This window comes from Rana temporaria, chromosome 5, assembly GCF_905171775.1.
Source record: "Rana temporaria chromosome 5, aRanTem1.1, whole genome shotgun sequence".
Lineage (NCBI taxonomy): Eukaryota > Metazoa > Chordata > Amphibia > Anura > Ranidae > Rana > Rana temporaria.
The window spans coordinates 41,400,460-41,424,598 of NC_053493.1; the positions used below are offsets into that span (position 1 = coordinate 41,400,460).

The following is a 24,139-nucleotide window of genomic DNA, read 5'->3' on the forward strand; positions in this document are numbered from 1 at the left end:
TGCTATGCCCGCTGATCCCTTTTTCCTGCCCAATCCAGAAGCCTTTGTATTATGTGAACTCATTAGAAAAAAAGGCTTCTCTGAATGACCAGCAGAGGGGAGGGGCGGACATAGCTGCTCTGTGTGCCTCTCTCTATTTTCTCACAGCCCCAAGTATCAGTGTATGCTCCAGCAGAGTCATAAACCTGTCAGATATACATAATAGCGATAGGGTTAGGAGATGTCATGCGCCTTCTTGGACTTAAAGTGTTTAAGGCTAAAGGTTTTTTACCTTCATGGATTCTATCCATAAAGGTAAAAAACCTTCAGTGTGCAGCATCCCTTCCAGCCCCCCCCCCCCCCATATTTACCTGAGCCCGATCTTCCTCCTGCAATGTGCAGGAGAGCCTCGGCTTTTGGGGGACTCTCCCTCCTCATTGGCTAAGACAGCAGCGAGAGCTGGTCTGTGGAAAACCATTACACAGAGCAGGTAGGATTAACATGATTTTGTAAAATTTTTATTAACTTTAATATTACTTTAACTCGTAGTGTACCTGCACATTTTACACAGTGGCTGAATTCCTGGAGTCCCACCAGCGACCCGCTCCCGCTGTGATTAGACACAGCAGGAGCCAATCTGCAGGTCTGGCTGATGGCCGTCGGGACCCGCTGATCGTTGACGGGAGAGGCCGAACAGCAGTCTGCCTATGTAAACAAGGCAGACTGCCATTCCGTCAGAGAGGAAGATGGAGATCTTGTGTTTCTGTTAAGCAGAAACACATATCTCTGTCTTTCTCCAGTTAAGCCATCCCCCACACAGTTGGAAAGCACTCCCAGAGAACACATTTAACCCTTTGATCACCCCTGATGTTAACACCTTCCCTGCCAATGTCATTAGTACAGTGAGAGTGCATTTTATTTTTTACCACTGATCACTGTATTGGTGTCACTGGCCCCCAAAAAGTGTCATTTAGTGTACAATTTGTCTGCCGCAATATCAGTCCCGCTAAAAATCACTGATCACCACTATTACTAGTAAAACAAATAAATAAAAAGTTCCATTGTCATGGATTTGCAATAGTCTGGCAGATTACCTGTTTCCATCTGTCCATTAAGAGGCCTGACTCTGTTCTGGTTACCTTCTTATCTCCTCTACTTCCTGTATGGCCCCACCCAGGCCATCCCAGGAAGTCTATATTAACTGTTGCACTACAGGCCTGCAGTGCTGTTCAACAGTGTTGTTTGCTTAAGTTCCTGTCTGCAGTGTGCTACGATTACCTCCCTGTGTACCGTTTTTGGCTCGTCCCTGACTTCTCCTGTTTGCCTGTGCCCTTTTACCTTTTTGCCTGTTCCTCGGTTACCCTGTCTGCCTGTTGCCCTGACCTCGGCTTACCCATCACTTCCGTTTGTCCTGCTTGCTGCTTCCCCCCTCTCCCTGCAGAGCGTGACCTAGGGGATCCCAGGGGTCGCGACCTGGATCTAGCTGCAGCGAAGGCCATCCTCACCACTAGAGGCTCTGGTGAACACAAAGCTGGGTCTTAGACTCCGCGCCCTGGGCGATCTTGGGTTCACGCTTCCTCTCTGATAGCAGCAGTCGGCTATAGGGTTCACTACCCTGAGGTGCATCCCTGACCCCAACGGGGTGCACTTGTCACCTGGCCACAGGTGACGTGACATCCATAAATCTATCCTATAGTTTGTAGAGGCTATAACTTGCCGAAACCAATCAATATGCGCTTTTTTAAAAAAAAAATGTAGCAGAATGCATATTGGCCTAAATTGATGAATACATTTTATTTTATTTTTTATGGATGTGTTAAAAATATAAAAAAAAATATTATTCTTTTTTTTAAATTTTTTTTTTTTTTTGTTTATAGAGCAAAAGATAAAACCGGCAGAGGTGATCAAATACCACCAAAAGAAAGCTCTATTTGTGGGAAAAAGGACGTCAATTTTATTTGGGTACAGAGTCCCACAACCGCGCAATTGTCAGTTAAAGTAGCGCAGTGCCGCATCGCAAAAAATGGCCTGGGGGTAAACCTTCCGGGGCTGAAGTGGTTAATGATGTGTTAATGGATACACAAGCTGCATTTATTTGTCTTTTATATCAGTCTTTATAGATCAGCCTTAAACTGTTTTTTTGCATTTCAAGGCAAGACTAATAAGTGCATTTCGAAATAATGAACGGCAGTCCACCCTTCCGGCTATAGTACGCTGTGTTCACCTCGTGTGCATCACTGGAAAATAAGATAATAAAAACCAGAACACTCCATCAATAGACAGTGATCTGCACAACACATGGGACTTACGCTGACTCAGTCTTGTCCAATAAATATCTGGCCAGAAAACCTACAATAGTAGGGGATGTTCAGCTTCATGGCCACTAAAATAAGCCACTAAAAATAAGTTGTGTCTGGAGGACCACATTTAGAGCCCATTCACACCTTGGCGTTTTGTCGCCTGTATCGCGACGCGCACAAACGCCAGAGGGACCAAAATACATGTAAGGCTATGGGCATGGTTCACATCTGAACGCCGAAGCGCCTGACGCGCATCGCATGGAGTCAATAAAAGTTCCGGACCCTTTTTTGTCGCGCATATCGCGCGATATGCGCGTATTTGAGCGTTTCCATTTCCCATAGAAAGTAATGGAAACGCTCGATTCAAGCGACTTGCACGACAACGGGCGTTTGCTACGGGCGTTTCGTCAATAGAACTTGTCACCCATGCAGAAGATTAAAAAAATCAAAATGAAAAGATGATAGTTTTTCCTATTGGCTAAAAAAAAAACGTCAAAGTACAAAAACGTCGGACAACGCTGTATGCAAACGCATATATTAGCATGAATACGCGCGACAAAACGCCGGAAAAAACGCCGCTATTGCCTACGCCTAGGTGTGAATGCAGCCTAAGGGCTCTTTCACACGTCCGCTCAGTTTTTTAGATCATTTTTTTTTTCATCAGTTGATCCGTTTTTTCATCAGTTTTTTGTCCGTTTTCCGTCCGTTTACGATCCGTTTTTCGTCCGTTAACGTCCGTTTTTTGTCCGTTTTTCCATCCGTTTTTTTTTTTTTTTCTGGCTTTTTACATATTTTGATGAAAAACGGATGTTAGCGGATCGGGTTGGTAAACGGATCGTCCGGTAACGTCCGTTCCGTTTTTTTGACGGAAGAAAAATAGGGCTCTTTCACACGTCCGTTCCGTTCGTCCGTTTTTTGGACGTCCGTTAACGGACCGCAATGCTTTCCTATGGGTTAACGTCCGTTAGCGGATGAGCATCCGCTAACGTCCGTTAGCATCCGTCTGCGTTAAGTTTCGTTTTTTTGGACGGAAGAAAACCCTATTTTTCTTCCGTCAAAAAAACGGAACGGACGAAAAACGGACGTTAGCGGATGATCCGTTTACCATCCGATCCGCTAACATCCATTTTTCATCAAAATATGTAAAAAGCCCCCAAAAAAATAAAAACGGATGAAAAAACGGATGGAAAAACTGATGGAAAAACTGATGGAAAAACTGACGGAAAAACTGACGGAAAACTGACGGAAAACGGACGAAAAACTGATGGAAAAACGGATCAACTGATGAAAAAAAAAATGATCTAAAAAACTGAGCTGACGTGTGAAAGAGCCCATAGGGTTTTCTTCCGTTCAAAAAAACGAAGCTTAACGGAAACGGATGTTAACGGACTTTAGCGGATGCTCATCCGCTAACGGACGCTAACCCATAGGAAAGCATTGCAGTCCGTTAACGGATGTCCAAAAAACGGACGAACGGACGTGTGAAAGAGCCCTTAGGCCCCGTACACACGACAGAGGAACTCGACGTGCTTGGCACGTCGAGTTCCTCGTCGAGTTTTGGGATGAAGCCGCCGAGGAGCTCGGCGGGCCGCCTTCTCCCATAGAACAACGAGAAAATAGAGAACATGTTCTCTATTTTCTCGTCGAGTTCCTCGGCGGCTCCATCGAGCCAAAACTGTACAGACGACAGAGTTTCTCGGCAGAATCCGGGTTTTGACCGAGTTTCTCGGTGAATTCTGCCGAGAAACTCTGTCGTGTGTACGGGGCCTTACACTTCCAAAAATGCCAGTAGCCTGGCTGTCACCTTTCTTCTTAGTACTCATGGCTTTCCCTTACTGCATGCTAGTTCATTCTAAACAGGTTTACTTTAAAAGGAAACTATAATATATTTTTTTAAATTTAGCTTTTTTTTTTTTTTTTTTTTACTAAATATGTTTTGTTTTATATCTGTTTTTACAATATGTGTGGTTGAACTCTATAGACATTTGTCGTTTTTATATTTACAATCATTACTTTAGAAAAAAAACAATGAACTTCAATTTGTCCTTTAGGCCGATATGTATTCTTCTACATATTTTTGGTAAAAAAAAAAAATCGCAATAATCGTATATTGATTGGTTTGCGCAAAAGTTATAGCGTCTACAAAATAGGTGATAGATTTATGGCATTTTTAATTTATTAATTTTTTTACTAGTATTGGCGGCGATTTGCGTTTTTTTACTGTGACCGTGACATTGCGGCGAACACATCGGACACTTTTTACACGTTTTTGGGACCATTCACATTTATACAGCGATTAATGCTATAAATATGCATTGATTACTGTGTAAATGTGACTGGCAGGGAAGGGGTTAACCACTAGGGGCGCTGAAGCGGTTAATATGTTCCCTAAGGTGTGTTCTAACTGTAGGGGGGAGGGGACTCTCAAGGGGAGGAGACCGATGTGTGTTCCTCTGTACTGGGAACACACATTGGTCTCCTCACCGCTGACAGGAGGTGGATCTGTGTGTTTACACACACAGATCCACACTCCTGCCGTGATTACCGGCAATCGCAGGTGCCCGGCGGCAATCGCGGCCGCCGGCACCCGCGCCGGGTCACGAGCGCTGCCGCGGGCGCGCGCCCTAAATCGCCGGAAACACAGGACGTCATATGACGTCCACCCGGATCGGCGAGGGGTTCCTGCCGCCGTCATTTCCCTATGGCGCGGTATGGAAGGGGTTAAGCGCCATCTGTTGGATGAAGTGGAAGTTTACATTTTTATTTAATCCTGACCATAAAAAATACATAGGCCCAGATTCACGTAGACTTACGCCGACGTATCTTCTGATACGCCTATCTATGCGCCTTATTCAGGAAACAAGATACGCCTGAATTCTGGCATCATACAACAGACGAAAGTCTCCTACGCCATTGTATCTTGGGCGCATATTTACACTGGCCGCAAGGGGCGCTTCCATTGATTTACGTGTTGAATATGTAAATGACCTAGATACGCCGATTCACGAGCGTACTTACGCCCGTCGCTGTAATCTACGCCGTTTACGTAAGGCGTACGTCCGGTGTAAAGTTATTCCACCTAAAGCAGGGGTGAGTCATGTTAGGGTATGGACGACGGAACAGCCGTTGGATTTTACGTCGTTTACGTAAGTCGTACGTGAATGGGGCTGGGCGTAGGTTACGTTTACGTCGTAGGCATTGAGCCGGCGTATCTTAGGTTGTAAATTCGACGTGATTCTGAGCATGCGTGCGCATGCGCCGTTCGTTCGGCCATTCATTTACATTGGGTCACGCTTCATTTTAATAGATCACGCCCACTACCTCCCTACTTTGAATTAGGCGGGCTTACGCCGGCCAATTTACGTTACGCCGGCGCAAATATGGGAGCGAGTGCTTTGTGAATACTCAGCTTGCCTCTCAATGTTACGTCGGCGTAGCGCATATGAGATGCCGGCACAAAGATACGCCGCTGTACGTGAATCTGGCCCATAATATATAATAAATAAGGATGAGGCTTGCAGGTGGATTCATTTATTTCCGTGCAATATATCAGTGATTTATGGATAGGAGATTAATAATAAATGAACCATACCTGTATGAACTGGTACTCTCGCCATGACAAAGCATTGCTGACTGATGGAATTGATGCGATAGCCAATATGGCTAAAATAGCGAGCGATATAATGCCCAGACACACATAGATCTCCATTCTCCACACATCATGCTCAATCCAGCTGCTTTCTTTCTGCTGCTTCACCTATTAAAGAACAAAACATAAAAAGGACATGGCATTATTAGACACATATTACAGGGTGGAATGGAAATAAAAATTATTTGGTTGAAAAAAATTAAAATTAAATCAATATTTGGTGGGACTACCCTTTGGCTTCAAACCGGCATTAGTTTACACTTACACACTTTGTACACCTGCCCAAAGTTAGGGATTTTAAAGCATTAGCGTCAGGTGTGTAATTAACCAATTATACCAAGCATGTGTTAATGATCATCAATTTCATATGTATGTTGAAACACAGTCATTAACTGCAAAAAAGATGTGTAGGAAACTTAAAACTGGGTGAGGAACAGCAAAACTCTGCTACTAAGGTGAAATTGTGGAGAACAGCTTCGGGCCAGATTCAGAGAGAATTCCGGCGGCGTAACGTAATGCATTTACGTTACACCGCCGCAAGTTTTATGGGCAAGTGCTTGATTCACAAAGCACTTGCCTGTAAACTTGCGGCGGCGTCACGTAAATCCGTCCGGCGCAAGCCCGCCTAATTCAAATGGGGCGTGTATCATTTAAATTAGGCGCGTTCCCGCGCCGAACGTACTGTGCATGCTTCATTTTGAAATTTCCCGCCGTGCTTTGCGCGAAATGACATCGCACCGACGTCATTTTTTTTTTTTTTTTATTTCTTTATTTATAAGCAGGGAAATGGGTCCACAAGAACCACCACGGCATTACATGAACACTCAGAAAGGCAATCCGACGTCATTTTTTGAACGTCGACGTGAGTTATGTCCTTTCCTATTCACGGACGACTTACGCAAAAAAAAAAAAAAAATTGAAATTCGACGCGGGAACGACAGCCATACTTTAACATGGCAAGTCTAAAGATAGGCCACGAAATACCAGCTTTAACTATACGCCAGGAAAAGCCGACTTGCGACGACGTAAGAGAATGCGACGAACGCGCGTACCTTCGTGGATCCCCGTAAACAGCTAATTAGCATACCCGACGCGGAAAACGACGCAAACTTCACCCAGCGGGCGCCGAAGTATTACACCTACGTTCCGAAGGCGTACGAAGCCGTACGCCTGTCGGATCGAAGCCAGAAGCCGTCGTATCTTGGTTTGAGGATTCAAACTAAAGATACGACGTGGCAAATTAGAAAATACGCCGGAGTATCAGTAGATACTCCGGCGTATTTCAGCTGTGAATCTGGCCCTTCATGTCTGAGCAAGGCTAGTGCAAGGATTTTTGTTTTTGTTACCCTAGGCAAAACCTCATTTTGCCACCCCCTTTACACTGCCCATGTATACCCATCAAATGTAGCCTCACCAGTGCCCATCAATGCAGCCTTCCAGCACCCATAAATGCAGCCTCACCAGCGGCTCTAGCCTTTGTGAGGCCTTAAGCAAAACTTAGATACGGAGGCCCCACTCATAAAAAAAATTCAAGCAAATAAAAATGGCTGCAGAAAGATGCATGGATCTAGCACACAGTGATTGAGCAGAGGCAAATTAGGCAGCCGCGAGGCCCCTGTGAGTGTGAGGCCTTAGGCGTCCGCCTAATTAAAGAGCCGCCTTTGCTCACCAGTGCCCATCAAATGCAGCCTACCAGCACCCATCAATGAATGTTTGCTTGCTTCCATTCATTCGGAACACAGTCCTCCGCCGCTGCTGCGCCTCAAACTATGTGCGAACGGATTGGCGGCTGCCTGCTGATGCCGACACTTAGTTGCTTGCCAGCAGCAGTGCGCCCTAGCTTGCCTAGTGGTAGCACCCTATGTCTGAGGTCATACACCATGGCAAGACTGAGAACGGCAACAAGACACAGGTTGTTATACTGCATCAGCAAGGTCTCTCCAAGGCAAAGATTTCAGAGCAGACTGGGGTTTCATGATGTTCTTTTCAATCTTTTTTGAAGAAACACAAAGAAATTGGCAAAGTTGAGGACCGTAGACACAGTGTTTGGCCAAGGAAACTTAACCACTTCAAAACCGCACACAGTCAAATGATGTCCAAAAAGGGGATCTCTTATCCCGGGTGGACATCATATGACGTCCTGTAATTTGTACGGTGATATCTGCATGATGCCTGCACCTAGAGGCATCATTCAGATATAATTTTGTTCCGGCGGCGATCCTGCGCACCATAAGAATGATCATAGAGGCGATTCCGCCACTTGATCGTTCTTATAGGCGGTGGAAGGACATCCCTCCATTCGGTGCTTCTCCGGGCTCTCCCGTGCCATCGGGGGCCCGGTGAGATGATCGCCGTGCGCCGGATGGGAGGCATAGAGATGACTGGTGACCAGATGGTCACCAGTCATCTCTATGACCGTCGGAGGCCCTGGCGCGATGTGATGACCTCACGCCCGGGTACCCGTAAGTAAACAAACCGCAATTGCGGCTAGTAAGAATGCTTTCCAGCCTGGAGGAGAGATGTGGGGCTTGGTAGCTCGTGCTCAGAAGCGAACGTACACGTAAGTCCCGCCCACGCTCTAATAGGTGTCCAAAACAGTGAACAGCGGGCGTCATGCTGGGCGTTCGCTCAGCTGTGTGTTAGGAAAGCGATTCATTCGCTTTCCTAACACTGACCCGCCTCTCAGCCAATCAGGTGCTCGGGTCTGTTACCTGATTGGCTGAAATGACAGGTGCTGCGATTGGATGCCGCCAATCATAGGAAAGGGTCGGCGGGAGAAGACATCAAGGTCGGGAAGACATGGAGGACACTGGACATTGCTCGCCGCCTGCCCACCCGAGACAGGGTAAGTCCCGGGCAGGCAGGGGGCACATTGCAGATATGCACCTACAGATATGGAGGAAACACTGCAAAATATATATTTTTGCCCTAAATGGGTGTTTTTTGAATAGCAAAATAGAAGAACAGCATCTAAAGTATTTATCTCACACGTACAGATATGGAGGAAACACTGCAAACACTGGAGGAAACACGGCAAAATATATTTGTTTGCCCTAAATGGGTGTTTTTTGAATAGAACAATAGAAGAAGACTAGCTTAAGTGTTTATCTCACACCTACAGATATGGAGGAAACACTGCAATTTTTTTCCCCCTAAATGGATGTTTTTTGAATAGCACAATAGAAGAAAAGTATATAAAGGGTGTATCTCACACGTACAGATATGGAGGAAACACTGCAGTTTTTTTGCCCTAAATGGATGTTTTTTGAATAGCACAACAGAAGAAAAGTATCTAAAGGGTGTATCTCACAGGAACATATGCAATGCTGGTTTAATATGATTTCTGAAGCAGGACTGACTCTTATATATTTCTCTCCCTATAAGCAAAATCAGGAACATTTCCCTAAAGTATCTAATGCAGAGTATCTCACAGGAACATATGCAGTGCTGGTGTAATTTGATTTCTGAAGCACGATAACGCTTAGCTCAAGGCAATCCAGGTAGGAGGTGGGTGTCCAGTTATATGTATATTGCATGTGCTTTATATACTGTGTGCACATGACGCTTCTGCAGCTGCGCCGGTCTCTGCATTATGCCCTGTTAATATATCTACTGCTATTGTTGGTAGTCTTGTACTCCATGGTTGCTCTTCAGTCTTATTTGCACTCCCCTGTCAGTACCACCATCAGCATTATCACTGCCACTTCGACTACTTTATGTACATGTGTGTGCACATATGTATGTGTATATGTGCATATATACATATTACTTTTCAGTGGTAGGCACGTATGATCACACACATTCAGTGGGAGGAATCTGGGTGTTTCCCCATGGCTCGTTGTCATGGTGCATGGTCATGTGGGCTGTGTGTATATAAGGGAGGCTCATTGTAGGGTGCTTTCACTGCTGGGCTCTGATGAAGAGGCGTAGAGCTTTGAAACGCGTCAGCCGCTGGTGACCCCCTTCACTTTCTCTACGATCAATTGGAGTATGGTTCGAGGTCATCTCTTTGCAGCTTATGTCGATTAAGCTTTACTGCGATTCTTTCCACTACCTTTGTGAGTAGGCCTTGTATATATATTTTAATTATATTAAAATCTTTTAGCGGTAATACACTAGGCTGGTGCGCCTTTGTTTTATTTTTCTTTCCATCATGGACCTACCCCAGTGATTGGACAGTAAAGCAGAAACGGCTATGGACAGCCGCACTCCAGTAACTTGAAAAAAGACGTGCCCTTTATTGGGTACAGGAAAAAATGCACTACAGGTATCAGCACACAGTGGGATAAACAGCTGACGCGTTTCGCATTGAGTGTCAATGCTTAATCATAGCTAAGATTAAGCATTGACACTCAATGCGAAACGCGTCAGCTGTTTATCCCACTGTGTGCTGATACCTGTAGTGCATTTTTTCCTGTACCCAATAAAGGGCACGTCTTTTTTCAAGTTACTGGAGTGCGGCTGTCCATATCCTTATTGTTTTTGCACATCCTGTGCATTGCCAGCACCCATCTGCTTCTGAGTGGACATCAATTACCTTAGTGAGCTCACCTGGAGCGGCAGCTCTCTTACCTAAAGCAGAAACGGCACAGAGATTTGCATATCATTCTGTCACACTGATCGCTCATCACAGCAGCATGCTGCTTGCCAGCACACAAACTAAATTGTTCATGGTGCTGCTTCTTCATCTCCCAATTGGGCCTGCTGTAGACGACAAGCGGCTGTGCTTACAATGCATGTATGTGCCAGAACCGTACCTAATGTCTTCCAGCGGTTTTCCTACCCCCCACCCATATAAAATCATACTTACTTGGACTAGTTGGATATGTCATGATCCCCTGCTCCAAACCAGTTGCCGCTCTACATGCAGGGTGGCAGACGCATGGATTTCAATTATTTATTTTGTGTGAAGCACATGATTAAAGCCTGAGGCTCTAATTGGCTTCAAAAAAGGGTGGGCTTGGGGTGCAGAGTACTGCGCCCTGAGACCACGCAGTTGTGTGACAATAGCAAATTAATATTTGCTATTTTCTGCCTGATTCTCCTGCTGGCCAATCAGGAAATGGGTCCTGAGTAGAGTTGAGCGGACACCTGGATGTTCGGGTTCGGCCGAACTTTGGAAAAAAGTCCGGGTTCGGGAAGTCAATTGGGACCCAAACTTTTCAGTACGAAAATGTCTCTAAAAAACGAATGGAAAGGACTAGAGGGCTGCAAATGGCAGCAAAATGTTGGTAAGAGCATGGCAAGTACTCCGCAAACAAATGTGGATAGGGAAATAACTTAAAAATAAAAAAACACTGCAAAATATATTTTTTTGCCCTAATTGGGTGTTTTTTGAATAACAAAATAGAAGAACAGTATCTAAAGTGTTTATCTCACACATACAGATATGGAGGAAACACTGCAAACACTGGAGGAAACACTGCAAAATATATTTGTTTGCCCTAAATGGGTGTTTTTTGAATAGAACAATAGAAGAACACTAGCTAAAGTGTTTATCTCACACGTACAGATATGGTCGAAACACTGCAAACACTGGAGGAAACACTGCAACATTTTTTTTCCCCCCTAAATGGATGTTTTTGGAATAGCACAATAGAAGAAAAGTATATAAAGTGTATATCTCACAGTAACATATGCAGTGCTGGTGTAATATGATTTCTGAAGCAGGACTGACTCCTATATATTTCTCTCCCTATAAGCAAAATCAGGAACCTTTCCCTAAAGTATCTAATGCAGAGTATCTCACAGGAACATATGCAGTGTTGGTGTAATTTGATTTCTGAAGCAGGACAGTCTGACTCCTATCTAATTCTGTCCCTCAGAGCAGCAGCAGCCTTTCCCTACCTTTTCGAAAGCAGAGTGACGAGCTGTGCTATGTGCCTCTAGCTTATATAGAGGCTGGGTCACATACTGCACTGGCCAATCACAGCCATGCCATTAGTAGGCATGGCTGTGATGGCTTCTAGGTCACACGAGTAAAACAAATGGTGATTGGCTGCCCTGCAGCGCGCCATTACATTGCCAAACACGGAACCCAAACTTACAGCAAATTGTTCGGGTTCGGGTACCAAAAACCCAAAAGTCCGGTACGAACCTGAACTTTACAGTTCGGGTTCCCTCAACCCTAGTCCTGAGACCCAATTGGCCAGGGAGTCTTAGGACTCCCTGGCCAATCGGGTCTCAGGACACACTTACTGTTTGGCCAGAAGGAGAAGCAAAGGTCCAGCTCTTTTTCCCCCCTGCTTCTAAGGTAAGGCTTCTAATCACTGCCTTCCCATCAGCCTCCTGCACACATAGGGGGGCATCTGTCTCCCGTGGGGGGTTCGATCACCGCATTCCTGTCCGACTCCCGTGTTGGGGGTGGGCGGGAGTTAGATTGCCGCATTCCCGTGCAGGGGGGGGGGTTTAGTGGCTTTTGTTTGCCGCCCCCCCAAAATATTCAGTACCGGTCACCACTGCTCCAAACGTAATTAAAATGATCTATGTTGCTACAGCAACAGTTGGCTCCAACTCAGCCACTAGAGAGCCCCCTGGTGTGTCCCTTGTGGACGATTGCAAGTTTTGTTGTGGTTTTCTGAAATTGTTGGGAATAGGTACACAGCAGAGTTTTGCTGGACAATCTTTGACCCACTCAACAAAGGGCCTTGATCTGCCATGCTGTTTATGCTCAAGACTATTTAGCATCATTAAAAACCTGTGTAGCGCCTGTGTACTTTCAGTTCTATCTTAAATTTAAAGGTGGATGAGAGAGTTACTTGGCTCTCATCCGGTTAATTTATGTAAATTGGGTCTCTGCCGGGTTGGGCTGTGCTGTGGTTTAATTCTGTGTTCCAGAGATGCTTTTCCACCTCGGGGAGACAGATGGCGCCAGAAGGACCCAAGCAGAGGTGCCTCTCTCCAGCAGCCAATCAGTGAGGTTTTTCCCTTGCGGGGCATGCTGGGAGAGGGTATTTCTGAGGCAGACGTCTTTTGGAGGGGTGGTTCGTGGTTGTTCCGGGTGCGGCACCCACCTTTAGGGTGTGCGCACATCACGGGCCACGGCGAAATGGCCTACCAGGCCAGGGCGCACGTGCTACGCGGTGTCCTTGGTTCCGGGACCATGCTGGCCCAGAGCGATTGAAGCTGTGGCGGGGTCCCAGTGATCTACTGGGTCCCCCAACCTTTCTGAAGAAGATCCCAAGCGAGTTGTGCTGTTCGGTGGGGAGTCAGTCTGAGGAGAGCCCGGAGGCAGGCAATCCACCAGGGCCTAGACAATCCATCGGGGATCGAGGTGACCGGACACTGGGAGTTTGTCTGTTGGCAACCTGTCAGTCGGTGACCATTTGGAAGACTACCTGAGGGAGATTCAGGCACTAAATTTACCAAGGAGGATTTACCTCACGATCTACGTTCTGGAGGAGGGGCCTGTGGCAGAGGTCCCGTTCTGACATTTCAGTTCTACTAAGTCTGTGGCAGAGACTATTTTCTCCTCAAGTTCTGAGTGATACTCTGGCTGCCAGGTCGGTGTGAGAGGCCTGTCCAGATACACTAAACCCACTCCGGCTGGAGTGGCGACGAAGTAAATATGCCGCTGGAGGCAGGACTGCTTCTGTATTGTTCAAGCCTGAATCTGCAACTTCTCCCCTTCACCCATCTTTCCCTATCTACCTCAAGTTACTGTTTTGCCGTGTTAGGTGAAATAAAACTACCAGAAAAGACACCTGCTGCTGGGACATTCCATTATTGCTCACATCATCATCATCATTACCCCTGGACACTCACAAAGGTAACACGCCATCCCTATTCTATCCAGCGGCTCCTGCGGGGGTAGCGCTACACCTGCATCTATAGGTTTCGACAGTATACATGAATGCAGCATCAGGTGGGACTCTCTCATTCTTGGCAAAGGATAAGGGAAAGTGCATTCAAAGCCCCCTCTTTGTCTTTTCCTTGAAAACATCTATTCAATTCTATGGAACAGAGGGCCAGATTCACAGAAAAAGTACGCCGGAGTATCTGCTTTCAAATTTGCCACGTCGTATCTTTATTTGTAATTCACAAAGATACGGCGGCATTTGGCTAAGATCCGACAGGCGTACGGCTTCGTACGCCTTCGGATCTTAGGATGCAATACTTCGGGGGCCGCTGGGTGGAGTTTGCGTCGTTTTCCGCGTCGGGTATGCAAATTAGCTGTTTACGGCGATCCACGAAGGTACGCGCGTTTGTCGCATTCTCTTACGTCATCGCTAGCCGGTTTTTCCCGTCGTAAAGTTGCACTTGCTATTTAGGTGGTGTAATATTAGACAGCCCATGTTAAAGTATGGTCGTCGTTCCCGCGTCAAATTTTTTTTTTTTTTTGCGTAAGACGTCCGGGAATACGAAAGGACGAAACGCACGTCGCCGTTCAAAAAATTTTGCGCAAAGCACGGCGGGAAATTTCCTAACGGAGCATGAGCAGAACGTTCGGCGCGGGAACGCGCCTAATTTAAATGGTACACGCCCCATTTGAATTAGGCGGGCTTGCGCCGGACGGATTTACGCTACGCCGCCGCAAGTTTACAGGCAAGTGCTTTGTGAATCAAGCACTTACGCTTAAAACTTGCGGCGGTGTAACGTAAATGACATACGTTACGCCACAGCGCAAGTACGTGAATCTGGCCCAGAATGGCTACCCAACCGATGGAGATCTCCTGGAACATACGGGGACTGGGAGACCATGTTAAGAAAAAAGCTGTAGTTTCCACTTTGTCTGCAGGAGATACGCATGTCAGGGGACGTTGTTTCCTTTCACAAAGCTTTGTTCAAAACCCAGCACTACCCAACCTATTCCTCCTATGCGAGGGGGGGGGGGGACGAGTGTCTTGATCTCTTCATCAGCAATGTTTCCTGCAGGCAAAGTCTGTTAGATCAGGAGGGTCGCTTTGTATTTATGGTGTGTATTCTTCACCATATGTGTTTCATTTTGGCTCATATTTATGTGCCTCCGTCTTATAGCAATGATGCTTTGAAGAAACTCTTGAGGTTTTTGGCTCAGTACCCATCGATCCCAGGCCTGGAGGTAGAGGATTTTAATAATATTTTAAGCCTTGCCGTGTATCGATCCACCCGTACCAGCACTGCAGAATTACAAACTAAAACAAGGATCTTATGCCGCGTACACACGATAATTTTTTGGCATAAAAAAAACGTTGTTTTAAAAAAAATGTAATTTAAAATAATTGTGTGTGGGCTTCACATAATTTTTCTGAAAAACGACAATTTTTTTTTTTCCAATGCATTTTTTAATGACGTTTTAAACAATGTCGTGTGTGGGCTAAAACAACGTTAAAAACCTGCGCATGCTCAGAAGCAAGTTGAGACGGGAGCGCTCATTCTGGTAAAACTACCGTTCATAATGGAGTAAGCACATTCATCACGCTGTAACAGACAGAAAAGCACGAATCGTCTTTTACCAACACGGAATCAGCTAAAGCAGCCCCAAGGGTGGCGTCATCCGCATGGAACTTCCCCTTTATAGTGCTGTCTTACGTGTTATACGTCACCGCGCTTTGCTAGAGCATTTTTTAAAAACGAAGGTGTGTGGGCAACGTCGTTTTAATGATGAAGTTGGAAAAACTTCGTTTTTTCTACATGCCGAAAAACGTCTTTTTTTTCATGCCGAAAAATGATCGTGTGTACGCGGCATTAGAGTTGGGTAGTGGAGGTGGGCATTATCAAAACTGGAGCAGATGTGCATGGCAACCAATCAGCTTCTATCTTCAGTTTGTTCAGTTAACCACTTAAGGACCGCCTCATGTACATATACGTCAGCAGAATGGCACAGGCAGGCACATGTACGTATATATATATACGTGCCCTGCTTGACGTGGGTCGGGGGTCCGATCGGGACCCCCCCGTACATGCGGCGGTCCCCGTGGCTTCAGGAGCGATCCGGGACGACGGCGCGGCTATTCGTTTATAGCCGCTCCATCGCGATCGCTCCCCGGAGCTGAAGAACGGGGAGAGCCGTGTGTAAACACGGCTTCCCCGTGCTTCACTGTGTCGGCGCATCGATCGCGTCATTCCCTTTATAGGGAAGACACGATCGATGACGTCATTCCTACAGCCACACCCCCCTACACTAGTAAACACACACAAAGTAAACCCTAACTCCTACAGCGCCCCCTGTGGTTAACTCCCAAACTGCAAACTGTCATTTTCACAATAAAGAATGCAATTTAAATGCATTTTTTGCTGTGAAAATGACAATTGTCCCAAAAATGTGTCAAAATTGTCCGAAGTGTCCGCCATAATGTCGCAGTCACGAAAAAAAAAATCGCTGATCGCCGCCATTAGTAGTAAAAAAAAAAAAAAACTATCCCCTATTTTGTAAACACTATAAATTTTGCGCAAACCAACCGATAAACGATTATTGCGATTTTTTTTTACCAAAAATAGGTAGAAGAATACGTATCGGTCTAAACTGAGGAAAAAAAATGTTATATATGTTTTTGGGGGATATTTATTATAGCAAAAAGTAAAAAATATAGCATTTTTTTCAAAATTGTCGCTCTATTTTTGTTTATAGCGCAAAAAATAAAAACCGCAGAGGTGATCAAATACCACCAAAAGAAAGCTCTATTTGTGGGGAAAAAAAGTCGCCAATTTTGTTTGGGAGCCACGTCGCACGACTGCGCAATTGTCTGTTAAAGCGACGCAGTCCCGAACTGTAAAAACCCCTTGGGTCTTTAGGCAGCATTTTGGTCCGGGGCTTAAGTGGTTAAGCTATGAAAATGAAAAATGGAAGCTGATTGGTTGCCATGCACACCTGCTCTAGTTTTAACAAATTCCGTTCATTGTACTTGTAATTTCTGTGCATGCTCTAGCACTTTACCTGTTCATAGGCCCAGTTCAGGAGCTTGTACCTGTAAGACCTCCTCATGGGATAGGACAGACTGTAGATGGCATGCATTGCCCCAAAGAAGAAACTTAAGAGTCCAAACTGCTTGCGTCTCAGCATCCATGTGTTTAGCCATGACGGAAATCTCTTGTACTTTGTGCCACGGCGAAGCTGAATGACCGTGGCAAATATTCCAGGCAAATAGGCCATGGTTAGCAGAGTGATGGCAACTACTGGCAAAACTTTATTCACCACCAATATTGGAAGTCTATAGAATTCATTTTTACTCTTCGTAACATAGGGGTGCAATACTTCTCTGAGAAATGTATATATGAACATGAATAGTGCCAGCCAAAATGCCATCTTCACTGGTAAGTGCCATTTTGGAAAAAGGGAAGTCCTGTGGGAGGAGCTGACAGAGTCCCAATCAAGCACATCGTAGTAGATTTCTCTATCCAGGCGGTCAGGGTCCAGGCTGTCAGAGTCCGGGCTGTCGGATCTTAACTGTAAATCCACATTCTGCAGAAGATAAAATAAGTTTGTTACGTATATGATACGAAATAGGTAATGCAATTTATACATTAGTAACAGCCGCATAAAGCTGAACCCGAGGCACAAAAACTAAAAACTAATATATTCCCCCATAGTCACGAAGGGGCTGCCTAGGCCAGAATAGTGGGATGGGGGGCACTGTCGCTTTACTAATGACACTGACTGGGAAGGAGTTAACATCAGGGGCCAAAAGCCAATCAGGAGTGCGAGTCCCCGGAGAGCTAAGGCTCTCGCGGACATTGCTGGATCGATAGGGGGCTCGGGTAAGTATTAGGGGGCTGCATGAATGTAAAAAAATAAAAAACTGTGTCTTTACAACCACTTTAAAATTCTTTGGGGAAAACTAATAGAGGGGGCAAATAAAATCAAGGGGAAAAATTCATTCAGTATCAGGTAGGCACAGCTATTTCCTGGCTGAAACACATGCTATGTAGGCAGGTGCAGTCTACTTTCTTCACAACAGGTGGTGCTCTCCTGCACAAGGAGGGACAGCATAGGGTCTGGGATTCCTCTGGACATCTTTCCGATTGGCAATGACACGGCCAGGCAGCAATCTGCTTTCTTTACAGACGCGGTCAGTCCGACAGAGCATCGCTTCATCCTCATTGCTGCAAACCGTGACTGTACCCGTCTGGGCGGTTTCCCCCTGCCAGCCAGGTCCTGTTGTGAACCGTTTCAGCATTCTTCAATACAAGTCGTTTATTGTACCCATCTGTGAGATTTATTACATAGCTCCCAACTGTCTGTGATTTTGAGGGACTGTCCCTGATTTGGAGCAATGTTCCTCTGTCCCTCACTCCTCCTCATTTGTCCCTCATTTTGGTCTGATCTATATAGTTGTATATAAAATGCACTTTTTATCTTTCAGAAAGTGTTTCCCAGTGCTAAACCTTTCATCCAATTTCTAAATTGCTGTATTTGTACATTTTAAAAGCCAATATAAAGCAGTAGTGGTAAAAAAAAGTCCTTGTGGATTTAATTAACTTTTTTTTTTTGGTTAATTCTCCGTTAAGGGGGTGTGGCAAGGGGTGTGTCCTATGCCTACATAAGTTTGTTAGTAGGTGTCCCTCATTCCCATCTCAACTTATTGGAAGGTATGTTTATTGTCATCACACCACCTACTGGCATAAATATGTGCAGAAAGTGAGAAAAATAACCACCAAATGTGTTTGCATTCAGGTCAATCCATCAGACAGGCTAATAATTAGAAGACTAAACATTATGGTGAGCCAAAGAAAATAGAATATTTTTCCACTCTGGTGTCATTCTGTGGTCTGTAGGGTTGTATTGATTGACTTTTAGAAAACCAGCAGAGAGGAGGAGAAGCTCCTCGATGGTGTACTATCAGGACACACTGATAAGCCAGAGGGAGGTTGTGTCCCTCGCTATAGTTCACGGCAAAATAACAACATTTTGTAGACACAGCTGGTTCAGGGTACTCTCTAGTCTGCAAATAAATCAAAGCTGCAAGAATTGTCATGGGGTAACTTATTAACAACTTGTAAGCTCAGCAAATACCTGCTCTCTATAGACATTTGGGTTAATAGTAAATTGATTGAATCAGCTTTTTGAAGTGAACAATTCACCGAGAAGAAGAATCAGCACAAGGGACACATTCAAATGACTACGTTTTGTCCACTGTGCTGATTTATCCATTTTTGGTTTTAGCCACACTTACTACTAAAACTTGAGAGTGCTTCTAACTTCAGCTTGTTCAATTAAAGTTTGTTGTAAACACTCGTGTTTTTTCACCTTAAAGGGACACTAAAGGTTCCCATTTAAAAAATAAAAATAACAAAGATGTTATTCCACTGTGCAGCTTGTTTTGCACAGAGTGGCCCCGATCCTGGTCTTCTGGGGTCCCTCGACAGCTGTCTCGGCTCCTCCCCGCATCAGCTAACCCCCTTCAGGGGAAGCTCTCTCCCAAGGGGGTTAGCTTGCAGGCACGCTCCCGTGATACAGCCGGCAGCCATAGCCGCCGACTGTATCACACGGCCCCGGTGTCATAACATGTGATTGACAGCAGCGCGAGCCAATGGCTGCGCTGCTATCAATCTAGCAAATCTAGCCAATCGACTGCCAGACTCTGAGAAGAAGAGGACGCCGGGGGACGCGCACAGCAGATTCGGGCTCAGGTCTGTAAAACGGGTGGGCTGGGGGGGCCGTCGTTACCAGGATTTTTTTCACCTTCATGCATAGGATGCATGAAGGTGAAAAAAAAAACCTTTACAACCCCTTTAATGCGTCCTATGCATTAAGGTGAAAAAACATCTGACACTGACCGGCACCCCAGTCCCCCCCCCCCCCCCCCATTTACTCACCTGAGCCTGTTTATTTCCTCGGTGGAAATGTGCTGTACCTCTCTGCCGAGGGTTCTCGGCTCTTGATTAGATAGATTGGTAGCAGCGCAGCCATTGGCTCCCGTTGCCAGGGGAGGGCTGGCAGCCTTAGGCCTAGGGGGAAAGTCAAATCCAGTGGCCCATAGAGCGTCGAAAAGTGATGGATCGAGTTGAACAGTCCAAGATTTTTCATGATCACAAGAGTCCGCACAGAGCCTCCCCTTACATCAGAGACCGCACAGAGCCTCCCCTTACATCAGAGACCGCACAGAGCCTCCCCTTACATCAGAGACCGCACAGAGCCTCCCCTTACATCAGAGACCGCACAGAGCCTCCCCTTACATCAGAGACCGCACAGAGCCTCCCCTTACATCAGAGACCGCACAGAGCCTCCCCTTACATCAGAGTCCGCACAGAGCCCATATACATGAGATCTGATGTAAGGGGTGTTCTGGGAAACTTGATTTAAGGGTGCATGCTGTGGCCTATTGTGTAAAGAGGGTCTCTGCTCACCAAAGCCTGCCCCCCCTCCCCTTTAACAAAGTCCACAGCGCACCCCTTTTTATACACTGGGAGGCAGGAGAGACTAGAGAGTGTGAGCTTACCAGGATGGAGGCTGAGGCGCAGGTAGTTTGTCTGATGCTTTTTTGGGTTCAAACTTCCTGTCCAGTGCCCACACATGCCCGGGGGGTGTGGGCAGGGCAGACTCAGAAGGAGGAGGAGCAGATGAGCTCTATCTCTCCTCCTGTCTGTGCAGAGAGAGAAGGGGATGTCAGCGCTGGTGTGCGCTGAGGCTGAGCTATGTGTGAGAAGAGACATAGCTCAGCTCTGCAGCCATCTACCTTGGAGCTGACACAGGCACGGCCAGGGATGGACTGGCCATAGGGACTACAGGGAGTTTCCCGGTGGGCCGATGGCTCAGTGGGCCGTTTTTTTAAAACAGAGGTGCTGCTTGGAGGACTTTTTCTAACGCCCTGGCAGCGCCCCAGTGTGGAAGCACTCAGGCTTTCACACTGGGACTGCAGCGGAAGCGCTTTACAGGCGCTATTTTTAGCCCAAAAGCGCCTAAAAAACGCCTCAGTGTAAAAAGGGGTCCTACACTCACCCCCTCTCTTTTACACTCACTCTCTTTTTCTTACACTCACCCCCCTCTCTCACCCACCCCCTCTCACCCCCTTTCCCTCAACCCTACCTCTCTCTCTCATTCCCCTCTCTCTCACCCTCTCATGATATACAATAATGGATGTAAGGGCCTTTTGGTGGGCATTTTATTGAATTAAAGTGGGCCAGTCTGGATGAAGTCCAGGGCCAAATTTTTGTCCCAGTCCAGCCCTGGGCACGGCTGCACAGTGGGAGGTGAGCAGCGGCCGTGACCTGTGTTAACAGAGCTCCAGCAGACATATTCCTGCTCTGCAAAAACAGCATTTGGTAGTGGTGGCCGGTGGCTGTGCATAGTGTCACCAGCACGGGGGGAGATTTCCACCCTGCCCCCCTGCCAGCCCTCCCCTGCCCGTTGCTGTCAGTCAAATCTAAAGACACGGGCGCAGGTGGCGGGGCTAAAGTCCGGCATTCTGTGTCTATGCACGCAAATGCTGGACAAGTAATTACTTTAAGAAGAGATCCGGGTGCTTAATCCTAAAGTGAGAGGATTCTGGACCGAGCGTATCTCCACCTTTGGGAAGGTCAGTGGCAGAGACTGTACCACATTTCCGTGTGACGCCCTGGCTGCTAGGACTAGTGAGAGCGGCCTATCCAGGGGCACACTACCCACTCTGGCTAGAGTGGCGATAAGAGTTTATGTCTGAAAGCAGGAGTGCTTCTGATCAAGTTCTACACCTGAACCCACTATTTATACCCTATTTCACCTCTTCAATCTATTGTTCGTTCTTTTATTACGTTCGGTAAATAAAGCAAAGAAAAAGGAACGCAACGTGTGGACATGTTTCAGCTCTCATCCAGCACCCTAGACGGCGGAGAACTAGAGGTAACATGCCACCCAAAACAAACCAGCAGCTCCTTCGGGGGTAGTGCTACATACATATATATATTATAAAAAAAAAAATTGGAAAAAATATTTAAAAAAATATATATTGCAGGAGATAACTCCTGGTTTAAAGGTCCATGTTGCAGTAAAAGAAAAAAAAAAAAAAAGAATTCTGTTAATGGTCTATTTAACCACCAGCGACCCACTCCTGCTGTGATCACACACAGCGGGAACTGAGCTGTGGGCTCGATGTCAGCCAGCACCCACCGATCATTTGTCACACAGGTAGAACAGCAGTCTGCCTATGTGAACAAGGCAGATTGCCGTTCTGTTAGAAGGTAAGGTTTTCGATTCTGTGTTCATGCAAAGCAGGAACATGGATCCATGCCTTTCCCCTAGTCAAAGCAATTCCCACACAGTGAGAAAGGAAACGCTAGGCACACAGTTAACCCTTTGTTCGCCCCAATTAACCCTTTCCCTGCCAGTGTCATTAGTACAGTGACAGTGCGTATTTTTTTAGCACTGATCACTATATCAGTGTCACTGATCCCCCAAAAAGTTTCCAAAAGTGTCAGTAAGATGTCTGATTTTTCTGCCGCAATGTTGCAGTCCCACTATAAGTCGCTGATCGCCACCATTACTAGCAGAAAAAAAATATCCCATAGTTTCTAGACGCTATAACTTTTGCGCAAACCAATCAGTATAAGATTAATTTGATTTTTGTTTACCAAAAATATGTAGAAGAATACATATTGATCTAAATTGATGAAGAGATAAAATGTTACCTTTATTGGGTACGTTTTAGAGCAGAAAGTAAAAAAATAAATAAAAAAAATTGATATATATATATTTTATTTTTTAATTGTTGGTCATTTTTTGTTTATAGCACAAAAAACCCACAGAGGTGATCAAATACCACCAAAACAAAAAGTACATACATTTTATTTGGGGACAGTGTCGCACGACCGCGCAATTGTCAGTTTATTTAAACCAGTGCCATATTGCAAAAAAAAAAATCATTGTCATGAAGGGGGGGGGGGGGGGAAATATTTCGGAGGTCAAGTGGTTAAATGTTTGTTTTAGCTGAAGATCTGCTAGTAAGATCAGTTACAGTATCCCTCAAACATCTAACAGTACATCATACAACGTCTACCAATATTCTGAAATGTTACCAGTTTCTTTTGGCACTCCATATCCTGTAATTTCTTATTAGGCGCCCACTGCCAGACATCGCCATTTCTTGGGCTGTTATAATTTATCTCATCATCGGTTGTTGATGACTACAGTGGAAAAAAAATAATCCGTATTAGATTGTAATTAGATGAACACAAACCACAAAAGGCACATGTTATTTTCTAGTCTCCTAGTGTCATCTATATAAACCTTGTAACACTCCGACAGCTTAAATAGTCACCTCCCGCCGTTTGATGAGCATGTTGGAACAAAATCTTTTTATTAGCTGCACGGGGTAAATGGCGGTGTTAAAAGAAAACGTTGTCAAGCTGGAAAGGGGATCATCAAACAGCGCACAAGATTATCAGCGAATTAGTGGAAGTATCGGGTAAATTACATCAAGCTCTTAATAACAGACCACGACGCAGAAAAATACGTGTTTTACCAGCCAAGGCACACGAGTGTCTGTCTATGCGACATCGCCAGGTAAACGCTTAAATATATTAGAAGGTCTGCAGTCTGACTGAACACGTTCATGCAGCTTCTAGGAACTGTAAAAATGCTTTGGTCTTAGTATAAGGACTATCTGCAGACTAAATGAGACAGCTTGAGGGCTCATGCATATGAGCTTAACATACTCTATGTCAGGGGCAGCCCGTCCATTAAGGGCGCACGGGCATCTCCCCCCCCCCCCCCCTGTCTATCGCTATCTCCCCTAATTATGCGTCTGGCCCCTTTCAGGACACCGGCACTTGGATTCCAATGTAGAGAGGCTGTTTTTTTTTTTTTTTTAAGCACCGATTAGAGCCAGAGGCTAGGGTAGGGTAGGGTAGGCGCGGGTCACAGAGAGTGCGCTTCAAGCCCACCCAGGTGTGTTACAACAGTGAATCAATATTCGCTGTTGTAACACTGATCCTCCTCCCGGCCAATCAGGAAGTGGATTTTGACACCGGTCACCTGATTGGCTAAAAGGACAGGCGATCCTATTGGATGTCTAAAGGAGGAGCCACACGATGGAAGCCGCTGTGATGCAGAGAGGACTCAGGAGTAAGGATGAGCTCCGGCGTGTTCGCATTGAACACGTGAGGAGCCCGCCAGGAAGTCGGCACCCGCGCTGCGCTAATCACAGCCAGGCAGACATTTCCCGATCTCTGCAGCCGAGCATCGGGAAATGTCTGCCTGGCTGTGATTAGCGCAGCGCGGGTGCCGTCTTCCTGGCGGGCTCCTCACGTGTTCAATGCGAACAAGCCGGAGCTCATCCTTACTCAGGAGCCACTGCCCGCCGCCCATAGGAGCCCACAA

The 24,139-nt window shown here is 46.0% G+C and overlaps 1 protein-coding gene across 2 annotated transcripts in view; it reads right to left on the bottom strand.

Annotated features, from left to right (window-relative positions):
- The window catches only part of STEAP1 (STEAP family member 1), a 53,669-nt gene that overhangs the window by 8,150 nt on the left and 21,380 nt on the right, over positions 1 to 24,139 (bottom strand). For both annotated transcript variants that reach the window (XM_040352450.1, XM_040352452.1), the window contains exons 3-5: positions 22,837 to 22,944; positions 16,784 to 17,308; positions 5,872 to 6,036 (exon numbers count right to left, since the gene is read on the bottom strand). In XM_040352450.1, coding sequence (XP_040208384.1) covers positions 5,872 to 6,036; positions 16,784 to 17,308; positions 22,837 to 22,944 — 798 coding nt within the window. The remainder of the gene's footprint in view (positions 1 to 5,871; positions 6,037 to 16,783; positions 17,309 to 22,836; positions 22,945 to 24,139) is intronic.